The sequence below is a fragment of the Rhineura floridana genome, chromosome 14 (assembly GCF_030035675.1).
Source record: "Rhineura floridana isolate rRhiFlo1 chromosome 14, rRhiFlo1.hap2, whole genome shotgun sequence".
Classification (NCBI taxonomy): Eukaryota; Metazoa; Chordata; class Lepidosauria; order Squamata; family Rhineuridae; genus Rhineura; species Rhineura floridana.
In genome coordinates this window covers 225801-251045 of record NC_084493.1, presented here as the reverse complement: position 1 = coordinate 251045, position 25245 = coordinate 225801, and the positions used below count along the sequence as shown (strand labels likewise).

At 50.6% G+C, this 25245-nt stretch overlaps 1 protein-coding gene across 2 annotated transcripts in view; it reads left to right on the top strand.

Annotated features, from left to right (window-relative positions):
* The window catches only part of TP53BP1 (tumor protein p53 binding protein 1), a 33118-nt gene extending 8945 nt beyond the window's left edge, over positions 1–24173 (top strand). Inside the window, exons 9-25 of one of the 2 annotated variants that reach the window (XM_061594870.1) lie at positions 107–1283; positions 2224–2343; positions 3261–3485; positions 4019–4070; positions 4512–4604; positions 5620–6178; positions 9013–9165; positions 14412–14695; positions 15294–15467; positions 15590–16014; positions 16127–16318; positions 16638–16835; positions 17168–17368; positions 19470–19564; positions 22953–23152; positions 23283–23428; positions 23845–24173. In XM_061594870.1, coding sequence (XP_061450854.1) covers positions 107–1283; positions 2224–2343; positions 3261–3485; positions 4019–4070; positions 4512–4604; positions 5620–6178; positions 9013–9165; positions 14412–14695; positions 15294–15467; positions 15590–16014; positions 16127–16318; positions 16638–16835; positions 17168–17368; positions 19470–19564; positions 22953–23152; positions 23283–23428; positions 23845–24029 — 4479 coding nt within the window. In that variant the 3' untranslated portion in view covers positions 24030–24173. The remainder of the gene's footprint in view (positions 1–106; positions 1284–2223; positions 2344–3260; positions 3486–4018; positions 4071–4511; positions 4605–5619; positions 6179–9012; positions 9166–14411; positions 14696–15293; positions 15468–15589; positions 16015–16126; positions 16319–16637; positions 16836–17167; positions 17369–19469; positions 19565–22952; positions 23153–23282; positions 23429–23844) is intronic. The other variant, XM_061594871.1, reaches the window with a different exon arrangement.
* The last annotated feature ends 1072 nt before the right edge of the window (positions 24174–25245 follow it).

Below are 25245 nucleotides of genomic sequence, written 5' to 3'. Positions count from 1 at the left end.
CAGCTGCGGCTGCAGGGTTCTGGTTGTCTTAGGCGCTAGGCGGGGTACAGAATGTCTGGTGCGGAGCTGTCCTATTCTGAACAATTTGTGGTTTTTCCTTTTTTAGGACACCTTTCTCCCAACACCGAGCTTGGAAGAGGGGCCTGAGGCACAAACAGAGAAAGGAGTTGGTCCTGGTGCAGGCTTGCCTGCAGATGGCTCTGAAGTCCCGGAGGCAGCTGCAGCAGCGTCTGTCACAGAGGGCTACTTGCCATTGCACTCGGGTGAGGCCTGTCCTTTGGCGCTGTGTGCTAGTGAACGTAGCCAGTCCACTGAAGAAATGGCTGTAGCTGCTCATGGCACTCGGGTGACTGGTGGATGCAGCAAACAGCAGCAGTTTAACGAGGACAACCAGGCCTTACTTGTGCAGCCTGCAGGAAGCCACTCCACTGCCCAAGTTGGAGCTGGGGATGACCTTGGAAGTCAGGGCAGCCTCTTGGGCAAGGGGTCCCTGGAGTCGGAATGTGAAGTTATCCCAGAGACGCCCCGGGAGGAGCAAGAAGCAGCAGCACTGCTGAGGGATGATGAGGGGCCTTGCCTTCGCTTGACTTCCTCTCGGGAAGAAAAGGTGGCCCAGCATGTGGACTCCGCTGCAACCAGTGGAGACTCTCAAAAAGTGCCCCAGGTGGCTGGAGAGGTGGCACTTGCAGATCCAGGCAGCTTAGATGGAGGCTGCTTGGAAGACTCCAGGGAGGCTGTCCTTGAAGCAAAGGCCACGTTCCCAAGGGACGGCCCAGGGGTGACGCTGAAGCTGTCGGACTCCCAATCCCAGCCTGAGCTGGAGGGCAGCAGGTCCCAGGGGAGGGCCAGCACTAGCCCTGGTGTAACGCTCCTGCCTGCTGACATCTCTGCAAGCAGAAGCAGCCTAGGAAGTCTGGCTGAGGAGGGAGAGGACAAGGCTTTGCCACTGGCCCCAGAGGAAGGGGTGGGTGGGCCAACCACCAAGCAGGACAAAGCACCAGAGAGCCAGGCTGTGGTGGCAGCTCCAGAGCACGGCAGTAGGGAGGCTCCTGCCCTTCCAGTGAGCCAGCCGCTTGCTGCAAGAGAAGATTCAGTCCTGGGAAAAAACGTGCCACTGTCGGAGGAGGGGGAAGAGACAGCGGTGTCAGTGACTTTACAAGAGGGATCCAGTCCTGGGAAAGCAGAGGGTCGGGGGGACAGCCAGCAGAAGCCACATGTGCTGGAGGGAGAGATGCTCCTGGCCCACCAAAGGGTCCCTGGCCTGCCTGCTAGCCTACCCAGCGGTAAGTTGTCCTGGATGTGCCTGTATTGGGGAGCAGCAGCAGTGTTTCATGCCCTGTGGAGGAAGCCAGTCTTGTCGCTACTAGGCTGGAGCCAAGGGGTCTTACAGCCAAAAGGAGCGGCCTTTTGCAGGTTAGGAAGGCCATGTCAGCTGGTCTCTTGCTCTCTCCGCTCCCTGTTGTGCCCCCCGTGTGAATAATCTCATTCAAGTAGCTTGATACTCTGTACTGGTTGCTGAAGGGCAGGAGGAAAACAGAGACAGGAGCTGGGCCCTTCTAAGCCCCCCAGCCCCCACCTGCCTGCCTCTCGGGCTTGTGAGAAGAGCATTGGATTTGTTCCATAGAGCTTGCGTTGGCCTGTGGCCTTTTAGAGGCCTCTTTGTTTATTGCTAACTTCTTATGTAGACTGCCGAATAGCTGAGGTGCTCTGGGCAGTTCACACAATATAAATTAAAACTCTAAAGTAGATGACTATAACGGTAAGATGTGAGGGGGCAAACCAAGCCAGACTATGTACAGCTGCAGTGGAAATCTTTCAGACCTGTGGGCAGTGCCGGCATGAGCAGAGTCCTCGTGTGCTGTGTGGCTTAATGACTGACAAAATCTCTGCCCAGGCTGGCTCTCTCCTACCTTATATCATTCACTGTTGGTCCCTTTCAGCTGTTACATGGTTTGAGGATCTGAATCTGAGACATGGAGCATGTTCTGTAAGTGTGTCTATAGAATGCAATGTGCTTAGTGCAGGGGGTAGGTAGGTATCTGTATTGGGCACATGGGCGTCACTTTGCCCCTTCGGCACACAAGGAGCTTGCACGGTTTCAACCCTGTGGACTAGAAAATTCTTTTTTAAAAAGAAAGCCCATGATAGATTTTTTCAGTAAAAAAACTCCTAAACTGAGCTCGCCATGCCCCTTCTCTCTCTCTCTCTCATACATGGTTTCAGCCTCCCCCTTTCATCTTGCCCTGCGGAAGGAAGGAGATGTAGTTCAGCCTCTGACAAGCATCACTCCACGTCTTATTGCCCAGCTTAAAAAAGGTCCCAGACGACACAGCACTCCTATTGGTGAGTGGGAGACATGGGCTTGGCAGATGTTTTAGCAGAACTCATGGGAGGAGTAACTTGCCCTCTGTGGCTTATGGAGATGGGAACTGGCATGGTGTGCAGCCCAGCTCCCTTCCAGCCTGCCCAAGGCCACACTCTTGTCTTCCTCTTCCTTGCCCTCAGAAGGGGGAGTGAATTGACAGGGAGAAAGGCAGTCAGGAGGGGACTGATCCAAGCAGCCCTATGTACAGCAAACCCCGGGAGGGAGGGAGGGAGGCCAGCCTTGTGGCCTGATCCAGGGATTGCAGTGTCCCACCCGTGTGGTTGCAGTTTACACATTAGCAGAATGGAACGGGTCTGGAAGACAGGAAGTTGCCTTGTGTTGGGTCAGACTGCTTGTTCTAATATTGGGCCCAGTATTGCCAAATCTGAGGGACAGCAACTCTAGAGCTTCAGGCAAGGAGATGATCTTGCTCCACCAGCTGCCTGATCTATTTAACTGGAGGTTGAACCTGGGGCCTTCTGCAAGCGGAGCAAGGGCTCCGCCATTGGACTTGTGGCTCTTCCGCATTTTTGGAACCACAAAGGCAATACTTGACTTTGCTCTTGGAGCAGCTGCAGGGATGGTGTGTGTGTGTGCTTGTGTGTTGGTCTGTCAGACTGGGGTCTTGCTGCCCGTACTACAGACTGAAACAAATCTTGAATCTGCTATTATGACTTCCTCCAGAGAATTCTTGAAGGCCCCTCTGCAGAAATACAATCCTTATAACCTTGTATTGGGAGCCCAATGAGTTTAGACTCTCTTAGCTGTTTGGGTAGCTGGTCAAGGACCGGAGCATCCTCCGGGTTGCGAGGGGAGGGAGGCCTTCTGTGCTGGCTGTATGCAGCGGGCTTGGGCTGCTGTTGGTGAAGCTGCCTCTTACTTTTTCTTGTTTCAGAGGCTGGAAACTGCCCAGAGAGTACCATAGCAACCAGTGATGTCACAGCAGAGGGTACCAACAACATGACAGTGGCGAGCCCGCTAGCCTCTGCCGAGTTGGAGGAGAGTGACAGAGGGGGTTCTAAGGCCACCCATGAGGAGGGGGGGAAGCTCTCGTTACGAATGGACCTTGTGACCCCTGTGACAGAGGAGAGTGACGAGTCTCTGCCCTTCAGCCTGGACAGTAAGAGGCTTGATTCAAGTGCAGCTGTGGAGCGGTAGTCCTCTTTCCTGGATGGGTCACCCCAAAGATTGCTGGCCTTTCCTCGACTAGTTCTCTTGATACTTTTTCACTGCCTGGGTGGGGCTGAGGATAGGTGGACTGGAAGATGCATGAAACATCACCCTTGGCCTCAGCCTTGCACAAATCTGGCACGTTAATAGGTTTCAAGTGTCAGCAGGCTGCTTGCCCAGGAGAGATGATAGTTGTCCTAGGCAAGGTCCCAGGCTATGGTCTGAAGGCATGTGAGGCCGGCTCCGTGCTGAAGCTAAGCAGGGTCAGGTCTGGTCAGTGCCTGGATGGGAGACTGCCTGGGAACCATTTGGAAGCCGCCTTGGGTTTCTATGATGGAGAAAAAGGCGGGGTATACATGTAATAAATAAATAAATAATAAGTCACTCAGCCGCTGGCATGGGTGTTCGATGGGAGGGTGATTTCTGGTCCAAGGGATTGGGGGGGAGTTTGGCTGTTTCTAATGCCTCTCTCTTTGTCCCCAGAATCTGAAGCTGGGGAAAAGAAGAACGGGTCTGTTGCAGGAGCTGCTTGCAGGTAATGGACAGGTGCTGGTAGTTAAGCCCTCTGTGGCACAGGAGAGTATCACCTCATGGGGGGTACGTAGGTGCTATCAGCCAGCTGGCCACACAGGGGTGCTTCAGTCAGTTTCCCCCATGCCTGGATGAAGGGCCCACCCCATTTGACCTCAGAAGTTGTGAATGCCCCACACAATCTGCTGATTGCTGTCTGGGGAGAGTAGGGCATATGGCGCCTTGAAGAATCCCTGACTACCTGCCCCCCTCCCTGAGTTTTTACATGTGACCTGAGGGGTTTTCTGAATGATAAGGCTCTTGGGGTTGTGTGAGGCAACAGCATTCTGTGGCAGTTTCTCGGGCCACTGGCTAAGCTGTCTTGCTGCTGGGAAGCTCACAGGTATTTGTTATCTCCTTGGCAGCAATGGCCCTTCCTGAGTCTGTCTCTCACTTTTGTCTATAGCTTTTGGAAGATGCCGTCCGTGTTCACTCGAGTCTGTGAAGACCAGCATGAGGACAAGGCTCAAGACCCTGAGCTGCCCCATTCACTGTTCAGGCAAGTCTGTGGAAGGCCTCCTTGGTGCTGCTTCTGTGCAACTTGCCTGGCACAGGAATGAATAAATCTGGACCTGGATATGTAGCGCTTCTCTCTGGGTGTAGATGCTCCTGTGAAATCCCTCCACTGGTGAAGGTGCATCTCAGCATAATCTTGCTAATGCTGCGTTGCTGAGGCACTCCAGGCACTCCTGTCTGGGGGTCTCCTTTGCCTGTGCTGGCCTGAGGCATGCAGGAGAAAGCCAAGATAGGGATGCAGGAGAGCTCTCTCTTCTCCCAGGCAGTTGGCTCAATGGGCAACTTTCGTCCCATGGCAGCTGGCCCTGCAGGGTGAGGGCTACAAAACATCAACTCTAGCAAGGCCCTTTTTCTGGTGGGTGTTTCTGGGCAGCTAAACTACTTGTTGGGACTGCTGGCATCATGCTAATGCAGTAGATTGTGAGCACACGTTTTCTGAATTCCATGTCTTTGTGTGTGCGTGTTTGTGTGCGTACGTGGCTGTGTTGCTTCTCCTGAATACAGTTGTTATACAGTAGGGCCCCGCTTTTCGGCGGTCTGCTTTTCGGTGTTCCGCTAATACGGCGGCTTTCAATTAGAGTAAAGCCCCACTCATACTGCACTTGTTCCACTTTTACGCCATTTTTTGGGCGTCGGGTGCCATTCTATTGAATGAGTTCAGCTTTTTGGCAGGTTTCGCTTTTAGGCGGGGGTCTGGAACGTAACCCGCCGTATGAGTCGGGCCCTACTGTATACCTAAACTCTTAATAGTCTTGGACACTTGGCATGTGTCATTGTTTAAGTACAGGTATTACAGGGAGCAATATGACCTGAATGGATAGACTAGACAAAGCCATGGACGGTGGGTGTGTCAACCCATTCAGGCTAAATGGGGCTGCAGGCTGAGGTCAGCGTATCTCTCATTAGTGACAGACACCATTGACTTCAGGTCTGGTAAGCGGATCTTGGGCCGGGTGGGGATTTGGTCTGATCTAGCAGCACGCCTCCTTTGCTTTCAGGGGTGACTTGTTCAATTTCCCAAGTTCCCAGGAGGAGCAAGAGCCACTTGGAGCCTGGCAGAGCCAGCAGAGGTTTGTATCCCTGGGTCGTGGACAGGTCTTGGACTCTGGAATGAATGAGAAGCCATCAGTGGACTGTGTGGAGGAGGGAGAGGCCATGGAGGCTGAAGCTGCAGGGAATCAGGAGGAGAAAGAACAGAAGGCCCCAAAGGAGCCAGATTCAGTTGTGGTTGCTGAAGGGAACAATAAAGGCCATGTGTTAAAGTCTGGTGGTAGCAGTGGCGGCGGCAGCAGTGGCGGCGGCAGCAGCAGCAGCGGCGGCGGCGGCGGCAGCGGCAGCAGCAAGGGAATCCAAGCTGTGGCACAGGTGCCTGGAAGGCCAGCAGGCGTCATGTCAGCAGCCACACAGACAACATCCAACAGTCAGGTGGAAGTGGGGACCAGCGTGGCAGGGTTGTGGCCTGGACAGCAGGATGCAAAAGTGCAGACAGAGGAGGAGCAAGGCTGTGGGTCGAGCGCTGCCAGTGCTGGGCGTGCGTCAGAACCCCTGCACAGCCAGGTGAGAGGGAGCTGGTCCTGGGTTAGCCTGTGCTTGGGAGTGTTGGCCAGCTGGTGTCTGTGGCAGAGGTAGTGCATTCTCTGCTCCATCCTGGCCCCAGCTTTGAGAGTGGGGGTGGCCATTGCCATATGTGCTTCCCTCCATCTTACCCACCCAGGGCAAGGTGGGAAAAGGGAGGCACTGCAAGAGCCTCTTTGATGGATCAGACCAAGGGTCCATCAAATCTTCCTTGTAAGACTGGTCAACCACATGGTTGCTTGTGAGAAGCCCACAAGGTAAGGGAGGCCATCCTGCCTCTGAGCGTAGCAGTTCCACCCTAGCCAGTTATTGTCATAGATGTATCTAATCCTTAGAGAACTAGTTATGCAAGTGCATGCGATGGTGCTGCCCTTGGGCAATGAATTTTAGAAAGGAATGATTGTGAAGTCCAGATTCATTTGGGGACATATCCTGAAGTTACTGCCAGTTGGCTTGTATTGGATAATCCAAAATTCTAGTGTTTCAAAAGGTTTGATTTGCAATGTATCCTGAGCCATGGATAATTTCATAGGCCCCTTTTGCCTTCTTCCACACTGTCTTTTCTCCCTAAGCCTAAAATGGTGGCCTGCACAAGACTTTCTCACCTCTCTTTCTGCCAGTAAGCCATTCCTAGTTGCCATCTGCAGTTCTGTTATAATTGCTCCCTTAAATGCCAAGCTCAGGTGCTGAATGCTGATAGGATTGATTGGTGCCAAAGTGGGACCATGTGGAAGCAAGAGGAGGAGGGAGGTGCCAGTATGCTCACTGGAATCTTGAGGTTTGCAGAAATACAACAAATCTCCCCCTAATTTTTAAAGGGGTAATAAACCCCAAAATAGCCTGAGGACTGAACATGCCTCAGAGAATCATAGAATAGCAGAGTTGGAAGGGGCCTATAAGGCCATTGAGTCCAACCCCCTGCTCAACACAGGAATCCAGATCAAAGCATTCCCAACAGATGGCTGTCCAGCTGCCTCTTGAAGGCCTCCAGTGTCGGAGAGCTAACTACCTCTCTAGGTAATTGGTTCCATTGTCGTATGGCTCTAACAGTTAGGAAGTTTTTCCTGATGTCCAGTCGAAATCTGGCTTCCTGCAACTTGAGCTCATTATTCCGTGTCCTGCACTCTAGGACGATCAATAGCCATGGAATGTTGAGTGTCAGTTGGAAAAGAGAAACGGGAAACTGAGTAGGTAGGGCTGCTTGGCTGGAACTCTGAACCGGAGCATTCCTGTTAGGAAGGTGGGGGGGTGCTGCAGCACATTTCCTCTGATAGCAAACACAACCAGTCCAGTGCCTCTCTTCACAGAAGGAAGTGCAATGTCAGAGGGTGGTGGCAGTCCCTAGCAGGTGCCCCTGGTGCTGGTGGCCCTGATCTCCCCATACCTGTCTTCAGTGTTTGTTATGTTTATGCCCGTTTTCCTCCAAGGAGCTGGAGGTGGCGTACATTGTGGCTGATGATCAGGGAAAAGGCATTCAACCAGATCTGGCCATGGTGACACATGCCTTAGTTATATTTCATTTGGATTACTTCTCGCACCCTATGCGGGGTGGCTTTTGAAGAGTGTTCAGAAACGTCAGCTGCAGTCAGGCTGTGGCCACTTAGAGAAAGCATGTGGCTCGCATGTTGCAACAGTGTTAGCAGCTACCAGTCCATTCCTGGGCACCATTTAAAGTGCTGGTTGTGACTTACAGAGTCCTGCACGACTTGGGTTCAAGTCATCTGAATGGCTGTATTCTCCTCCCCCCCCCCCTCCAGCCTGCCCAGGTTCTAAGATCCTTTGGAGCAGCCGCTCTTTCTTTCCTGCAAACATCTGAAGCATATTTTTGTGGGAACTCGAGAGGGTCTTCTCAGTGGCTGCTCCCAGGCTGTGGAGCTCCTTTGCCCAGGGATGCTCAGCTAGCCCCTCCTTTGACTTGGTTGTCCTTCTGCTGGCAAGCAAAGAGGTTTTTATTCAGAAAGGCCTTTGGCCCAATGCCCCATTTTTGTGTTGAATTTGTTCAACTGGCTGCTCTGTCTGTTTTTGCTGATGCACGTTTAATGTTCTATTTTTATGTTGCTGTAACTCCCTCTGGGACTAGATGGTGAAGGGCAGGCAAGAAATCAAACCAAATAAACCAACCAGTGTCTTTTGTTTCGTTTTATTCCTGTTTGCTGCCTTGAGCACCATGTGGTGAAAAAGTGGATACAAATTTAACAAACAAAAAACAAAATCTTGTAATGAACTGGATAATTTCTTGGGGGTTTCTATTCTGCAAAAATATAAAATGGCAAAGGTAACAGAAATAAAGTACTTCAATTGGAAGCACGCTTGCAAATAATGTGATTGTGCTAACTGCTGGTCTCTTTGACACAGACTATTCTGAAAGCCCCATGATTGTAACATTGCCTTCTAAATGCAGCCAGTGCTCTGAAGGCACAGCTTTAAACGTTACATCTTAGCATAGCATGGCTCTGGGATGGAGTGGGGTTTTCAGCGGAGAATTCTTCATGCAGCAAACCCCCACCTAGCCCTAGCACGTGTTATGCCTTTCCTGTTGGAAGGGCCATAGGTCAGTGGTAGAGCATTGGCTTTCCATAGTAGAAGGCCTCAAGTTCAGTCCCCGCCATCTCTTCTCCAGGTTCCCTGTCTGCAGCCTTGGGGAGCTGCTGGTTGGTGTGTAGGCTGGACAGGCAGTGCCCTGATTCTGTGCAAGGTGGCTTTCTCTGTTCCTCTGGCTATGATGCTCCCCTTTCAGTCCAGACAGGAGCATTTTGAGTTATTCTGGGAAGCAGAGGAACCCCTCTGACACTTTCCTGCCTTTTTCTTTTCTTCAGCACGAGGAAGAATTTGACTGTGCTCCCCCACCCCCAGGCAGAGTCTTGCGGCGCCATGTTCGAACCATCCGGGAAGTGCGGACTGTTGTGACTCGACTCATCACCGACGTCTACTACAAGGATGGGGCTGAAGTGGAGCGCAAGGTGGTTGAGGTAAGACTAGAGATGTGAAGGTCAGAACATTCAGAAAACTCTTGTTTCCCTATTTTTTTAAAAGGGGACTTTTCTTGCTTTTTCTTACCAAAAATTTTTAAATTTTGGAGAATGCTGAATAAAACTCATGAAATACTTTCTCCTTTGGAATAAGAGGGGCTTAAAACAAATAGTTCTACTCACTCAAATTATGTGTAGTATGAAGATGTTCTAAGCAAGATTATCCACAGCATTGGAGAATGAAATTCCTGTGTGGGCAGACTTCAGGGTCTTATAGGTTCTCTTTTGTGTTTATCTGGAACCCTGAAATGCACCGGCAACCAGTGCCACTTGCAAAAGGTATACAGTTAGAATTAAACAATTCTGAGCCCAGGAAGTTGTTCTGAGTACCAGGAACTGAAAGGAGCTCACAATCTTCTGTACAAAACCTCCGCTCCTGGTTACCTTTTTTCATTTCAGCAGTGTAATTTGAGGCGGAGGGGGAGTCATTTTGCTGCTGCTTTTAATCAATTTGGAGTCAGAAATCCTTGTTGATCTGCTGGAAAGCACCCAGAGAGCTATCAGTAATAATAATAAATAATAATAAATTTTATTTTTCAGCCGCCTATCTGTCCGGGTTAGGGACACTCTAGGCGACGAACAACAAGAATAAAAACAATACATACAGATCAACATAATCAAATTTTAAGCTAAAAAACCATTCATTAATTCAATTGTAACATAAGTTAATCTGTCCCAATCTTGTAGGCCTGCCTGAACAGCCAGGTCTTCAAGGCTCGGCGATAGCTGGACAGGGAGGGAGCATGTCTGAGATCAAAAGGGAGGGAGTTCCAGAGGGTGGGGGCCACAACAGAGAATGCCCTCTCTCTGGTCCGTACCAGCCTAGTTGTTCTCACCGGTGGGACCGAGAGAAGGTCTTGCGAGGCTGATCTCGTCAGGTGGCACAATCGGTGATTCTGGAGGCGTTCCTTCAGATATACTGGGCCGAAACCGTATAGGGTTTTAAAGGTCAACACCAACACCTTGAATTGGGCCCGGTAGACAACTGGTAGCCAGTGAAGATCTAATAACACTGGGGTGATATGATCCCAGCGACGGCTATGCGTAATCAAGCGTGCCGCCGCGTTCTGTACCAGCTGTAATTTCCGGACCGTTTTCAAGGGTAACCCCATGTAGAGCACATTGCAGTAGTCTAAGCGAGAGGAGACCAGGGCATGTATCACCTGAGGGAGCAGGTGAACAGGAAGATAGGGACGCAGTCTCCGTATCAGATGTAATTGATCCCAAGCTGCCCGGCTCACTGCTGTAATCTGAGCCTCCATGGACAGCTGGGAGTCAAGAATGACCCCAAGACTGCGGACCTGGTCCTTCAGGGGTAAACTTACCCCATCAAGCATCAGGTCAGTAATTCCTAACTTCCTTTTATCTCCCACAAGTAATACCTCAGTCTTGTCGGGGTTCAGCTTCAGCCTATTCTCTCCCATCCATCCACTTACGGATTCTAGGCACTTGGACATGGTATTCACAGCCAACTCCGGCGAGGACTTAAAGGAGAGATAGAGCTGAGTGTCATCTGCGTACTGATGGCACTGCAACCCAAAACTCCTGATGATTGCTCCCAGCGGTTTCACATAGATGTTGAATAGCATGGGAGAGAGGATAGAGCCCTGTGGCACTCCACAATGAAGAGGCCAAGGGTCTGAAACCTCATCTCCCAATGCCACCCGTTGCTGCCTATCCGAGAGATAGGAACGGAACCACTGCAAGACAGTGCCTCCTATTCCTAATCCCTCTAGGCGGTTTAAAAGGATACAGTGGTCAACGGTATCGAAAGCCGCTGAGAGGTCCAGGAGGACAAGGAAGGTGTATTCACCCCTATCCAATGCCCTCCGCATATCATCTACCAGAGCGACCAAGGCTGTTTCCGTTCCATGACCAGTCCTAAAACCTGATTGGTATGGATCTAAATAATCTGTTTCCTCCAAGTGTGTCTGTAATTGCGCAGCCACCACCCTCTCAATCACCTTGCCCAAGAATGGTAAATTAGAGACTGGGTGAAAGTTGTTTAACTCTTGGGGATCCAAGGACAGTTTTTATAAGATGGGCTTTATTACCGCTTCCTTGAGGGCTGATGGCATTGCACCCTCTTGCAAGGATGCATTCACCACCGCCTTGATCCCTTCGCCCAGTCTCTCTTTACAGCTCATGATGAGCCATGATGGGCAAGGATCAACCAGACAGGTGGTCGGCTTCACAGTACAGAGCACCTGTCCACTTCCTCAGAGAGAAGAGGCTGAAACCGATCCCAACAGACCGGAATGCAACTGGCCGACTCTGGCCCACTTCCTGTCTCCACGGCGAGCGGAAGCGTGCTCTTCAGGCGTTTGATTTTATCGGCAAAGTGTTTAGCAAAAGTATCACAGGTGATTTTAGAACGTTCCATGGGTTCCTGAGCAACTGGACCGACCAGGCTTCGGACCACTTGGAACAATCTCCTGGGACAACACTCTGCTGATGCAATAGAGGCAGCAAAGAAATGTTTCTTTGCTGCCTTTGTTGCCACCTGGTAGGCAGCTATTGCTGCTCTAACCCGTGTCCGATCGTCTTCAGTGCAAGATTTCCGCCACCGGCGCTCAAGTCGTCTCACCTCCTGTCTCAGACCCCGCAGCCATGGTGTATACCAAGGTGCTGTCTGAGTTCTGTTCAGGGGGAGAGGACGTTTCGGAGCCGCCCGGTCCACCGCCCTGGCGATCTCCTTATTCCACTCCATCACCAGGGATTCGACCGGGCGACCTTCAGTCAGCTCCATATCCCCCAGCGCATTCAGGAATCCTTTGGGCTCCATCAGGCGTCTGGGGCGGACCATTCTAATAGGTCCTTGTCCCCTGCGGAGGGCGTGTGGCATTGAGAGATCTATATTCACCAGATAGTGATCTGACCATGACACGGGGTTAGAAGAATTCACCCCCATTTTCAGAGCACTATCCTCCCCTCCCGAGACAAACACAAGGTCGAGAGCATGACCGGCTACATGGGTAGGCCCTATATTACTAAGGTGCAGATCCCAGGAAGTCATGGTTTCCATGAAATCCCGAGGGGCTCCTGTGAGGACAGCCTCGGCGTGTATGTTGAAATCCCCCATCACCACAAGATTGGGGGAGAGCAACCGCACGCCCGAGATCACCTCGAGCACCTCAGTCAGGGAGTCTGCTGTGTTGCGGGGTGGGCGGTACACAAGTAGAATCCCTAAGCTGCCCTTTGGGCCCAGCCTCCAGTACATGCAATCAACAAACTTGGTCTCGTGGAGAGGGGGTCTGGCGAAACACAAAGATTCCCGGTAGATAACTGCCACTCCCCCTCCCCGCCTACCAATCCTCGGCTGCTGTGCATATCGGAAACCGGCTGGACACATGGCCTCAAGGATAGGAGCTGAGGCCTCGTCCAGCCATGTCTCCGTAATACATACCAGGTCTGCGTCCTCATCCAGGATCATATCCTGGATGAGTGATGTTTTCTGTACCACAGACCTGGCGTTACACAACAGCAATTGAAGATTGGATGGAGTTCTACTTCCCCCAGTTATCTTCTGGTGGTAAACAGGCCCGGAACAAGGGATGGATATTAAGCATCTATCCCTAGTTCCCCGATGCCGCCTTGGCCTGCTACCCACGCCCCTACAGAATCTGCCGCCTAGCCTTTCAATATTGTGGCCCCCACCCCCTCCACACTAACCCCCTCTGATCTACACATAGCTCTCTCCGGTACGCCGACAGGCAGGCCTTCTCCTTCGGTAACAGTAAATAAAGATAAAAGTAAAATGAAATAAAATAATGAAAATAAAATCCAGATCTACATTCTGCCCACCCTTGCAGTAAACCAGAAATGAGGATCTTCCCTTCCAGATGTTGCTAGACTCAGACTCCTACCAGCCCCAACAAGCATGGCCAGCGGTTGGGGCGATGGGAGTTGTGGCCCTCCAGATGTTGTGGGCTGCTTCTGTAGATGTATACAAAGCTCAAATCCAAGATGCATTTTTGCACCTAGAAGGGGGGGGGCATCTTCGTAAGAGGAGAATACAGGGCTTTTGTTTTCTTGCGAACTGCTGTTTGCTTTCCCAGTTGTTCTGAGAGGGTTTGGAGAAACTTCTGTGAGGTGTCCCAGAACGTAACGACTGGTGGTGGTTCTTCACAATCTCCGGGAAGCCCTGCCTCTGATTTCTCTGCCCATGCAGATTCCCTGTTTCAAAGCTGGGCTGGAGTTCTGCTGTGTGCCCTTTGCGCCCCCCCCCCAATTCCTGCTTATTTTTCTTTTGACCACCACAGAGGCAGCACCTCAGGGAACTTGGCTGCATTGATAGAGTGAAAAGGCAAACGTCTTATTTTTATATATTTAGTATTTCCACCGTTCTGGTTTGCAGTTTTGTTTTGATCTTCTCCCCCTTCTGATGCCTCTGATACTTTCCACTGGCTTTTTTTCTTGAGGCTATTACTCAGAAGATGCACTGTCTGGGGGTGCTTCTGGATCCAGCTTTGACACTGGAGGTCCAGGTAGCCTCAGTGGCTAGAAGTGCCTTTTACCAGCTGCGGCTGGTATGATGACTCTTACTCTCAGCGGGGCCTCCTTTGTGCCTGATCTGGAAACTGCAGTTAGTGCAGAATGCTGCAGCATGGTTGCTGACAGGAGTGAGACCCTGTCAGTCTATAACTCTTCTGCCCAGAGATCTGCTGTGGTTGCCATTTTGCTGTTGGGCTGAATTCAACCTGTTACTCTTAGTATATAAAGCCCTTAACAGTTTGAGACCAGTTTACTTGCGGGCGTGCCTTTTCCCCCGCAAGACAAGAACTTTATTTTCCATGTTCTGACTTTACAAATAAATGTTTTGTTAAGCGAAGGAGAGTGGAATGAAATGCCTTATGGCTAAAGGGTGGGGATACACTTTTTGGGGGTGGGGAGCCTTTCCCCCTCTCACTGGTAGAGCTGGGTTTCAGCAGGACACCCAAAGAATTGCACATCTGGAATGTTGGGCAGGAGGTCCTTTGGAGGAGAGCCTGCTCTGTGTTGCACTTCTACTTTCAGCACTTGGATACACATCGATGCATCTGGATGGGCGCACTAGCATGCGGATCCATCTTGGGATTTGGAAGAGCTGTGTGATGGGGCTGGTCTTATGTGCCCTCTCCCCTTGTGCTGGGCCTGGCCTGGCCTCCCCTTCCTTCCCCTTGGATTCCAGCCTGCTTTTATTTCAGGAGCGTGAGGGCCCCCTTGTGGAGTGCCAAGAGAGTGAGGTGGAGGTGTCGCCCTCTCGCACAGGAGGCTCTTCTCTGCTGGCCTCTGGAGACCTGGGAGATGTCAGCTCCTTCTCATCAAAGGCCTCAGGACTCCGGCACACATGCAGCGGAGGGAGCAGCGCCATGTCAGGCACTCATAGTAGCACAAGTTCTGGGCGGGGAGCCACTCTCCTTAAAGCAGAGGGAGCTGGCCAAGGAGTGGCGCATGGAGACGTCGTCTTGCCTGGGATCAGGAAGCTCAGGTGTGTACAGGGCCTCTGGGTGGTAGGTGAAGAGGAAGGCATGGCCCAAGGGTGGGGAGGAGGGAGATTTGCAGGAGAGTCCATGTTGCCTTCTGTGGCATGTTGCGTTCTGTTTATTTATTTATTGTATTTATATACCGCCCCATAGCCGAAGCTCTCTGGGCTGTTGTGGGTGTGAATGAGAGACTTAAAAGAGTTCAGTGCATTTGTTAGCCCAATTCCAAACTGGAAGCTTGTGTTACACTTAGCCATGAATTCTAATTTATTCACTATTGGGGACTGATATTTTTTGTATAATGAAGATTTTAAATGACTGCAGAAATACTTGAAGGCCAGCATTTTATTTAAAATTGCCTCAGACTGAAGGAGCATTACGGCAAACCATGTTGCATTGCCTTGTGGGTGGGTTTTCTTGGGTTTTTTATTTACCTTTTAATGTTAGGGTTAAAATTAATTAAATGTTGACTTCATGTCCATAGTTACGTGCAGTAACCCCATGAAAGTGTGAGGCTTATGCATTGCCTCCAGGGGAGTGGTGGCTGGCTGGCTGGCTGGCTGACTGCCTGCACAGAAGTGAAGCTGCCTTCTGTTTTGCTAGCCCTAGGAAGGGCGGTAGCCAGCCCCACTTTCCAGTCCAGCCTGACCATGTCGCGGCCGCAGTGTGTGAGGAGGAAGAGCCAGGCCTGAGCAACCAGCAGGGCGGGAGAACACCTCTTACTCCCCGCGGACGAGGGAGAAGGGGCCGCTTCACTTCACGATCAACTGGAGCAAGGTAGTGTAGTGAGGGTCAGTTGTAACCAGTGAGGGAGACAGTGTGAGATGAGTTCGGTGGGGATGTTTAGGGAGACTAGTAACTGCCTCCTCCTTCAGTTGTTGCTTTCCCTGATTCTGCAGGGGCAGTCTGCTGCCAGTGGAAGCTCTTTCAGTGACAGCCTCGCCTGACGAAAACCGCCCTGCACACATCTCAGGTCATCCTTTGGAGGGGCAGGAGCAGGCTGGCGTTTCTCTGCGCCGCAGCAGCTCCCCTGAAATCCCCTTGCAAGAGCGGCTGGGTCTCTCTCATAGCATGGGGTTCTCCTCTTCCACCTTCTCCTCCTCTGGAAACAGCTTTGTGGGCCTCCGGGTGGTGGCAAAGTGGTCCTCAAACGGCTACTTCTACTCTGGGACTATCACACAGGACGTGGGGGGTGCGAAATACAAGCTGCTCTTTGATGATGGCTATGAATGTGACGTTCCGGGTAGAGACATCCTGTTGTGTGACCCTCTCCCCCTGGAAACAGAGGTGACAGCCCTCTCGGAGGATGAGTATTTCAGTGCAGGTAACTGTGGTCTGGCTTGGAAGAGTTCTGCCGTGGGGAGGGAGCACCCTGGGGCTAGGATTGGGCCCCTCTCCTGCCAGTTGCTCTGATGCTTTTTGCCTCTGCTGTGTAGGGGTGGTGAAGGGTCATCGGAAAGAGTCTGGGGAGCTGTTCTATTGCATCGAGAAGGATGGCCAGCGGAAGTGGTACAGGCGGGCAGCTGTCATCTTGTCCTTGGAGCAAGGGAACAGGCTCCGGGAGCAGTTTGGGCTTGGCCCCTATGAGCCCGTCACACCCCTGACAAAAGCCGCTGATATCAGCCTAGGTAAGGAGCCTGGAGACAACAGCCCTGGGTCTCTGCAGGGTTTGATGCTCCTGAGGTGCCAGAGGGTGTGTGGCCTAGAGAAACAGTAAATTCTGGCAGCTGTATTGCCAGGCCAGGGGCATTTTAATTGCAGGCTTAAGCTGTGCGGCTGCTCTTCAGCTTTGAAACTCACAGGTGCTCACAAGGTTGGCACTGGTTTCCTTCTACCCCACCCCATGGAAAACGTGCAAGGGGTATGTCTGTGGGAGGCTTGTGCAGGGGCCCTGGCTGTCCTGGGTGTGGATGGAGTGGCTAACTGCTCTCTGCTTGGCGGGGCTAGATAACCTGGTTGAGGGAAAGCGGAGGAGACGCAACCTTGGCTCCCCCAGTACCTCCAGCAGCATGACACCCACCCGCAAAGGCCCCGAGAGCCCCCAGACGCCCCACAGGCTGCTGCCTGGCAAGAGGAAGCTGGCTGCCCCCGAGGAGGAGAAGTTCCCCGCCAAGCGAGGACGGCGATCAGCCCCCACCAAGTCAGGTTAGACTTTGCTTTGTCTCCCTTTCTTCTTCTAACTCTGCTGTTGATTCCCTTTCCTTGATATTTTCTGGCCTTTCCTCCCACTCTGAAAATGGCACAGTGATCTCTCTTGCTCTGGTCTGTGGCACTCCAGACTCCTGAGGGGTACCTTTTCAACCTTTGTTGATCTCAAGGGAGGCATCCTTGGGCCAGAGTTTTCTCTCCAAAGAGCTGGTACTGATCTCCCACATGAGGAGGGAGGTTCCCCTCAGTCTTGGGAAAAATGCCGCCTTGTTGAAACTGCTTACCTGCTGTCACAAGACTTCCTTTTCTCCTCCCTCCCTCCACCGCAGGTGCACGTTCCAGGGAAGTGGTGAGCCCATCTGTCGGTGGAGGGGACTTGGGAGATGTCCAGGCACTTGATGACCGATGGGGCCCTTTGCCCCCCAACAAGACCCTCTTTCTGGGCTATGCTTTTCTCCTCACAATGGCAAACCCCGCAGATAAACTCTCCCATTGCCAAAAGCCTGCAGTGACCAGCGAAGAGGAGGAAGGTGAGAGTCCAGCTTCTCAGGGCAGGCTGTGTGTTTTTGTGTGTGTGATTCCCTCCTGGGAGAATTCTGGGTTCTGTGACTGAATCTGATTCTTTATTACTATTCTTCGTGTGGTGGTGAAGACTGCTGCGGCTCATGTTTTCTGATGCTTTCCTGTTTCAGAAAGTGGAGGAAGGAAGAAGGGTGAAGCAGAGCCACTGCTGTTGCTGGCTAAGCAAGTCCAGTTGCTCAGAGAACAAAGAATTTCGCAGCCCATATTTTGTGAGAGAAGGGGCAGTTGTTAATTCAGTTAGGGGTTGAAGCTGCTCACACAGGGGAGCAGTCATCCATGGGGGCTGAAGGGAGAATGCAGAACTGGCAGCGGACTGAGAGACAGAAACAGGATGAATGCTTTCCTGAAACGAATGGCAGGAATTAGTAGGACTGGGGGCTGAGACTAACTACCCTGATTCCTGCAGGGAGAGTGATTTTGCTAAGCATGGAATCTCCAACCAAAGCCTGACAGGCCTTGCTCACCAATTCCTGTTTCAGAAAAAGGGGGAAGGAACAAGGGGATTAGCTGTTCCTGACTTGACCTGAACTTGTAGGGAAGAGTTGAGGTTGTATCCAACATTAGTCATACTTGGAGTAGACCCATTAACTGACATTCATGGACATGCCTGACTTGAGTCCATTAATTTCAGTGAGGCTACTCTGAGCAGATTATAGATGGCTGCAACCCTTGGTCAATCGACTTAAAGTAGCAGGAAGTTGGGGGGGGGAGTAGGCATGCATTGCTTAAATTCATGGTCTTCTATAAAGCCAGAAGTGAGGGCAGTCAAATGTGTGACTTAGATTTCAGGAAACTGGATTTTAATAAGCTCAGAGAAATGCTCTGGATTCCATGGCTACTTAAGCTAACAAAGAAAAAATAAAAGCGGGCATAACTGGTCCACTAAGATGTCTCCACGTAGCCCAGCCAAGAGGCTGCTTGAGAAGCTGGAAGAGGCCTCGTGTGTCCAGCTCCATTAATACATTTAAAGAAAAGAAGCCATGTCTCATCAAATGGATAGACCCGTTAATTTTCCTGACAGAGCTACGTCTCACATTTTATTTGTTTTTTAAGCCAATCCTCCTGAGAGGGAGGTACATCACTTTTCCAGTGACTTGCTATCTCCATGCAGGCTGCTGCTAGGAGCAAGGCAACAAGATTTTTATGCCCTGATGGGCAATTCTGTCAGCTGCGGTTTCTGTTGTCTGTGCAGCATGGGGGAATGCTGACTGTAAGATGTCAATTAGAGCCAAGGACCCAGCAAGTAGTGAGGCTGTGAGAAGTTGAAATGAACTAGCTAGTTCTTGGGTTGTTGGCTTCTAGTATCTTCCTGCAATTTCAGAAGTTAGATGATTTAGGTGATGGTTGAGTGTGGAAGTTGCTATGATTGGCTTGCAGTAGTAGTTGCAGGGCCTTGTGCCTTGCTCAGGTACATCACAGAAGGGCAAATGTTGTCATGTAGGCTGTTGGTTAAACTGGTGGCATGAACTCCCTTGAAGGATACTTGAGGAGGAGCTGTGCGAGACTGCAGTCCTGCCTCCTGTCACCCCAGTTTCTCAAAGCCAAAAGATAAGGAACTTGTCAATTGTGGGGCAGAAAGTGTTGGCAGTCTTGGCTAGTGGCTCATGATCCTTGGCACAGAGAACTCATTGATAGCTCTGAGGATGGGGTACAGACTCCTTTTACACCTTTCAGGTTCTAGAGTACTGCAACATACTACATACAGGGCTGCCCTTGGGTCACTCTCCTCACCTGGAACTTGTATCTCTTGTAATCTTTTTATATTTTCCTAGACATCTTAAAATGTGGTCTGAATAATCTGCTGCTGTTATGCTTTCATGTTGTGGGTTTTATTATTTTATGGTGTCTCAGTTCATAATAGCTCTCAGCATATTACTGAAATAATTCACATAAATGTCTTCAAAATTTGCAGGTTTTATTTATTTTGATCTTGTGGGATTGTTTCACAACCCTCTTGGGAGGAAAGGAGAGGGGCTGTAACATTATATGTGCATAAAAACAAAATAACGACTTTGTTTCCCATGTTACTAACTTGATCCTGTTTTCCAGAATTCTTGGAAGATACACCTTACAACAAACACTACATTGAACTGCAGTTGCAAGCTGGTGGTGGCTTCATCCTGGAAGACTTCAATGAAAGCCAGGTCAGGCCTTTGAGGAGCTACAGAGGGTGATGCTACCTAAGGTGCCCCCTTGTCCAGGTTGGCAGGCGTGCTTCAGCAGGGCAGAGTGGGTGCCTTGGGAAGGGCCTTGCGCTTTGTTGCTCTGGTAATTCTGAGGATAAAATGGGTGCTTCTCCATTCTCAATTATCAGTGTGAGGTCTGGGAGGTGGAGTGGGACAGACCTTCTGACTCCAGCAATCCAGCTCTAAGACTTGGGTGCGCCACCGCCACCACTCTGTTCTCCACACTGGACTCTTGCTTTCACGAAGCTTCCCTGTTTGCTGCTGCATGGAGCTGTTGGAGTGGGAGGCCTGGGCAATAGGGTTGCAGGCCTTGGAGTAGGGGACACGCAGGGTTCTTGCTTTGAAGACCACTGGTGCCCTTTGGGGATCTGGAGAGCCATTTAGTGCCCGGCCACCCCAGGTGTCTGGATGTACCACATGTGGCTTATCTTCCAGGACTGCTGCTACTCCTGTGAGTTCAGGGGGCCCTCCATCTCTGCAGCCCATGTCATGAGCCTGATGTAGTAGGCTGTTACCAGTGTAAGGTCCAGATGCTGCTTTGCCGCCTCAGCAACTGTCCTGGTCTTCGAGCCATCAGCTGCTGTATTTCCAGAGACCAATGAAACAGCAAACAAGCCGTCCCCTGTGGAGCTGCCTGCTCTCGGGTCTCCAGACTTGGCTCTGCTCTCAGTGTGGCGGAAGTTGTGGGTTGGGGTTGTAGCAGCACCCAGGAATTCTTTTTCCTGTGATGTGTGAAAGAAAACCTTGTTTTCAGAAAGCATTTGGGGAGGGTTTTGTTTCTATCAAAATTAGCCTGAATTGGAACCTGTGGTGGGTTCTTATCCTAGTGTGCGTCTTTGTCTGTTCTGCTGGTGGGGATCTGTTTTGTTCTTGGATTTTTATTCATATGTGATTTTTATTGTTGTAAGCTGACTCATCTAAAAGATCCTCATGATCTTAACGACTTTCGCCCAGTCTCAAACTTGCCATTCTTAGGCAAGACGATTGAGCGGGTGGTGGCGAAACAGTTGCAAGCACACTTGAAGGAAGCGGATTACCTAGATCCATTTCAATTGGGTTTCAGGCCTGGGCATGGGACTGAAACAGCCTTGGTCGCCTTGGTAGATGATATGAGGAGGGCATGGGATAGGAACGAAGGTACCTTCCTTGTCCTCCTTGATCTCTCGGCGGCTTTTGATACCGTTGACCACGGTATCCTTTTGGACCACCTGAAGAGGCTGGGCATAGGAGGCACTGTATTACAGTGGTTCCGGTCCTTCATCTCTGGTAGGTACCAAAGAGTAGCACTGGAGGAGGAGGTTTCACATCCGTGGCCTCTCACTTGTGGGGTGCCACAAGGTTCTATCCTCTCTCCGATGCTATTCAACATCTATGTAAAGCCGCTGGGAGCAATCATCAGGAGATTTGGGCTGCAGTGTCATCAATATGCAGATGACACGCAGCTCTATCTCTCATTTAAATCTTCATCGAGGTTGGCTGTAGAAACCATGTCCAAGTGCCTGGACTCGGTGAGTGACTGGATGGGAAGGAACAAGCTGAAGCTGAATCCTGACAAAACCGAGGTACTGTTTGTGGGAGACAAGGGAAGGCTGGGGGATGTGGACCTGATATTCAGTGGGGTACGATTGCCCCTAAAGGACCAGGTCCGCAGCCTGGGGGTCATTCTTGACTCCCAGCTGTCCATGGAGGCTCAAGTCTCGGCTGTGAGCAGGGCAGCGCTGTATCAACTGCATCTGATACGGAGGCTGCGCCCCTACCTTCCCAACCATTTGCTCCCGCCGGTGGTACATGCCCTGGTCACCTCTCGCCTAGACTACTGTAATGTGCTCTACGTGGGGTTACCCTTGAAAACGGTCCGGAAATTGCAACTGGTACAGAATGCGGCGGCTCGTATGATCAAAGGTAGCTGCTGACAAGATCATATTACTCCAGTTTTGAAGGAGTTACATTGGTTACCGGTTGTTTACCGGGCCCAATTCAAGGTGTTGGTTTTGACCTTTAAAACCCTGTATGGTTTGGGCCCAGTTTATCTGAAGGAGCGCCTCCAGCACCGTCAGGGATGCCGCTCGACAAGATCAGCCTCTCAAGACCTTCTCTCGATCCCACCGGCTAAATCAGCTAGGCTGGTGAGGACCAGAGAGAGAGCTTTCTCAATATTGGCCCCCACCCTATGGAACTCCCTCCCAAATGATCTCCGACATGCTCCCTCTATGATGAGCTTCCACCGGACTTTAAAGACTTGGCTCTTCAGGCAGGCTTTTGGGATGGGTTTAAACTTTTACTGTATGTTTCAAAAATTTTAATGCTTATGGTATGCTTAATGTCTAATGTATTATTCTGTTTTGTATGTCGCCCAGAGTGGCTGGGTAACCAGCCAGATGGGCGACTAATAAACCCAAGAATAAATAAATAAATAAAATAAATAAAAGCGAGAGAGGGGATAGGTTAAAAAAATAATGTTGGGTGACTGCTAGTGTTCTTGCTGGGGAAATTGCAGTGGCAGAACAGTTAGCAGTGAAATAGTCACACATCTGCCTCTTCTGAAAATCGCTCCTGGTTTTATAGTCCTGGTGTCAGAGAAACTGTCAAAGGAGGGAGGGTCAGGGAGAGAAAGGACCTTGAAGTGAGCCAAACAGGGCCGCTGCAGTCCTGTGAGGGGAAGGAAGAGGTTCAGGTACAGACAGACCTTGTGGCCTGACCAGGCAAAGACAGCCACTGACATTGCTGACTGTCTCTCCTCTTGCTCCCCATGCTGAGTGTGATTGTGGAAAGCTGATTAAAAGCCACCTTCAGCATTATTTTGGGAGTTGGAGCTAGATTTAGACAGACAGATTTAGAGGTCCTTGGCAAAAAACAAGGCCTCTGTCCATCAGGGATGTCCCGCAGGGCGTTTGATATCTGTTCTAACACAGAGCTCAAAATCTGCCCTCCTAGGAATGAGTTCCCATGTTTGTTGTACAAGGTGGAGCGTCTCCTTTTGCCAGGTATTGTGTGATGTATAACTAAATCCATGATAGTGGCAGTTTCACCTGAACAGGTTTCAAATTGGAGTTGGCACTTGCTCTTCCTTCAAGACAGGAGAAGAAAAGGAGGTAGGGATGGGCACAGATTGCAGTACAGGTGGCTATGCGTCTCTCAGCTCCTAAGAATCCCAGCCTTTGCTGATCTGCTACCCCTTGCATTTGTGTAGCTTCTTAACACTGAGAAAGGCAGCATGTGCTGAAGCTCCTGGAACTGGTCCTGATCAGGTCTACTTGTTGCGGAGGGTAGGGCAACCTCTGCCAGGGTTTTGTGTGTCCATTAAAGCCAGGTACCAGCACCCGTCTCTGCCCCTTCCTTTATTCAGTGCAGCGCAGCCTATCGGTGTCTTCTGATAGCAGACCAGCACTGCCGCACCCGGCTGTACTTGCTGTGCCTTGCCCGAGGAATACCCTGCGTCTCGCATGTCTGGGTCCATGACAGTTGCCATGCCAACCAGCTCCAGAACTACCGGAATTACTTGTTGCCGGCTGGTTATAGCCTGCAGGAGCAGAGACTGCTGGAGTGGTAAGTGCTGTGATGCAGGAGGGCCAGTGAGCTACAAGCACACCTGTGTAGTGCAGGTGGAATAGAGACTGCTGTTGCACGGGAGCCTATATTTCCTGTGGGCCACTCCTTGCCTTTTGCTTCCTCCTAGGCATCCCCGAGAGAACCCTTTTCATAAGCTGAAGGTGCTTTTGGTGTCTAATGAGCAGCAGGACTTCTTGGAACTCTGGTCTGAGATTCTCATGATGGGGGGAGCAGCTTCTATTAAGCAGCAGAAGTCAGCCTTGTGGAGCAAAGGTAGGGGCACCTGGAAGCCAGCCATAGGGCCTGCTCTGTCTTCAGGGCTGCAGCACTGTCCAGGGGTGCCCTGGAGAGGGGGCCAGAGAGCAAGTTAATGGGTGGGCAAGCAGCTCTCCTTCGACACTGGTCTTTGGCTCCATTACAGAAGAGAAGACTGATGTGGCGGCAGCTTTAACTTCAGGAGTATGTTTGATTAAATAAGTAATAATTAACAAGATGCTGCTGAGAAGTTGGATGAGGCTTGGTGGCCTGTTTTGGGGAAGAGGCATGCGTGCCAGCCTCCCAGGCCCTTCCTTGCCTGGAAGTGCCATCCTTGTCCAAAGGCAGTAGACCAGAGCACCTCCTGCTGCTGGGCACAAGGAACGGGAGGTCTGGCCCCAGCTGGAGCAATTTCTTCTTTCCTGTCTCTACAGATGTGGGTTTGGGTGTGTTTGATGTAGTGGTGACTGACCCTTCCTGCCCGGAAGACATCTTGAAATGTGCTGAAGCACTGCAGCTGCCGGTGGTAACCCAAGAGTGGGTGATCCAGAGTCTCATTGCTGGGAAGAGAGTTGGATACAAGCATCCAAAGTATCAACATGTTTCTGTCTCCAGCTGAACCTTCCTTTTTGCTTTGTGGAGGCTGTCTGTCATCACCCAGGTTTTTAAATGTCCGTGTCACTTGACCTGTGCATGAAGTGCTGTATATAATTTTAACTTCTGGACTTTTATGATAATAAATGTTGATTTTCTTGTTGCGGTATATAGGATTTCATCTCTTACCCTGACTAAAAGTGGTAATTTCTTGCAACCTGTTTTGTCTGAGGGAAGGGGGAGTTGTTAGTTTGATACACTTCCTATTATTTGCCTCACGTGGTGATATTCATGCTAGCGTCTGCCAGGAGAGTGGTGTGGCCTTTGCAACTTGTTGGAGGCCCAGATTCCTGAAGGCTTCTTTGATAAAGAGTACTGAGGCTTTGTCAAATATGGGGGAGGAGGCAGCTGCAGGATTTGACAAAAGTGGAATTGTTCCGTTTGTCCTCTCACATGTTTCAGGACGGGTTAAAGTTAGGGTGGAAGAACCAGCCTGAAGCTCGGAGCAAAAGTAGTAGAGCTCTATGAAGGCCTGATTTCCTTGGGATGGGCAGGACTTGGGTAGGGTCTCCTTTACCTCATGGGGCTAAGCAAGCTTAATTTGTGTGGTTTTGCCCATCAGACTGAATAATCCACTAGAGCATGCTCTGCCAAGGGAGAACGCCTGTAATGACCCTTGCAGCGTTCAGAAAAGTACAATGGAACTGGCACCAGTTTGCCACTTATTTATTTATTTATTATTTATTTATTTAAAATATTTATACCCCGCCCTATTTCCAAGGAACTCAGGGCGGCTTACAAATAAAAACCATAATCAATTAAAAACAAGTAATATACAGTTTAAAGCAATTAAAAATAGATTAAATCAGTAAAAGTTAAAAAATGACAATATTAGTTAAAAGCCCATCTGAATAAAATAGTCTTAACCTGGGCACGAAAGGATGAAAGTGAGGCAGCCAGTCAAACCTCGCTAGGGTGGGAATTTCACAATCTAGGGGCAGCCACTGAAAAGGCCCTATTCTGTGTTTTTACAAAGCAAGCTTGTGAGAAAGATGGAATAGTGAGCAGGGCCTCACCAGATGACCTCAAAGCTCGGACAGGGTCATAGAGGGAGACACGATCTAACAGATAGCCTGGACCTAAGCCGTATAGGGCTTTATAGGTTAATATAGGGCTTTATAGGTTAATATAGCCAGCCCTTTGCACCTGGAGATTTCTCATGTGATGTGGCTTTCTGGGAG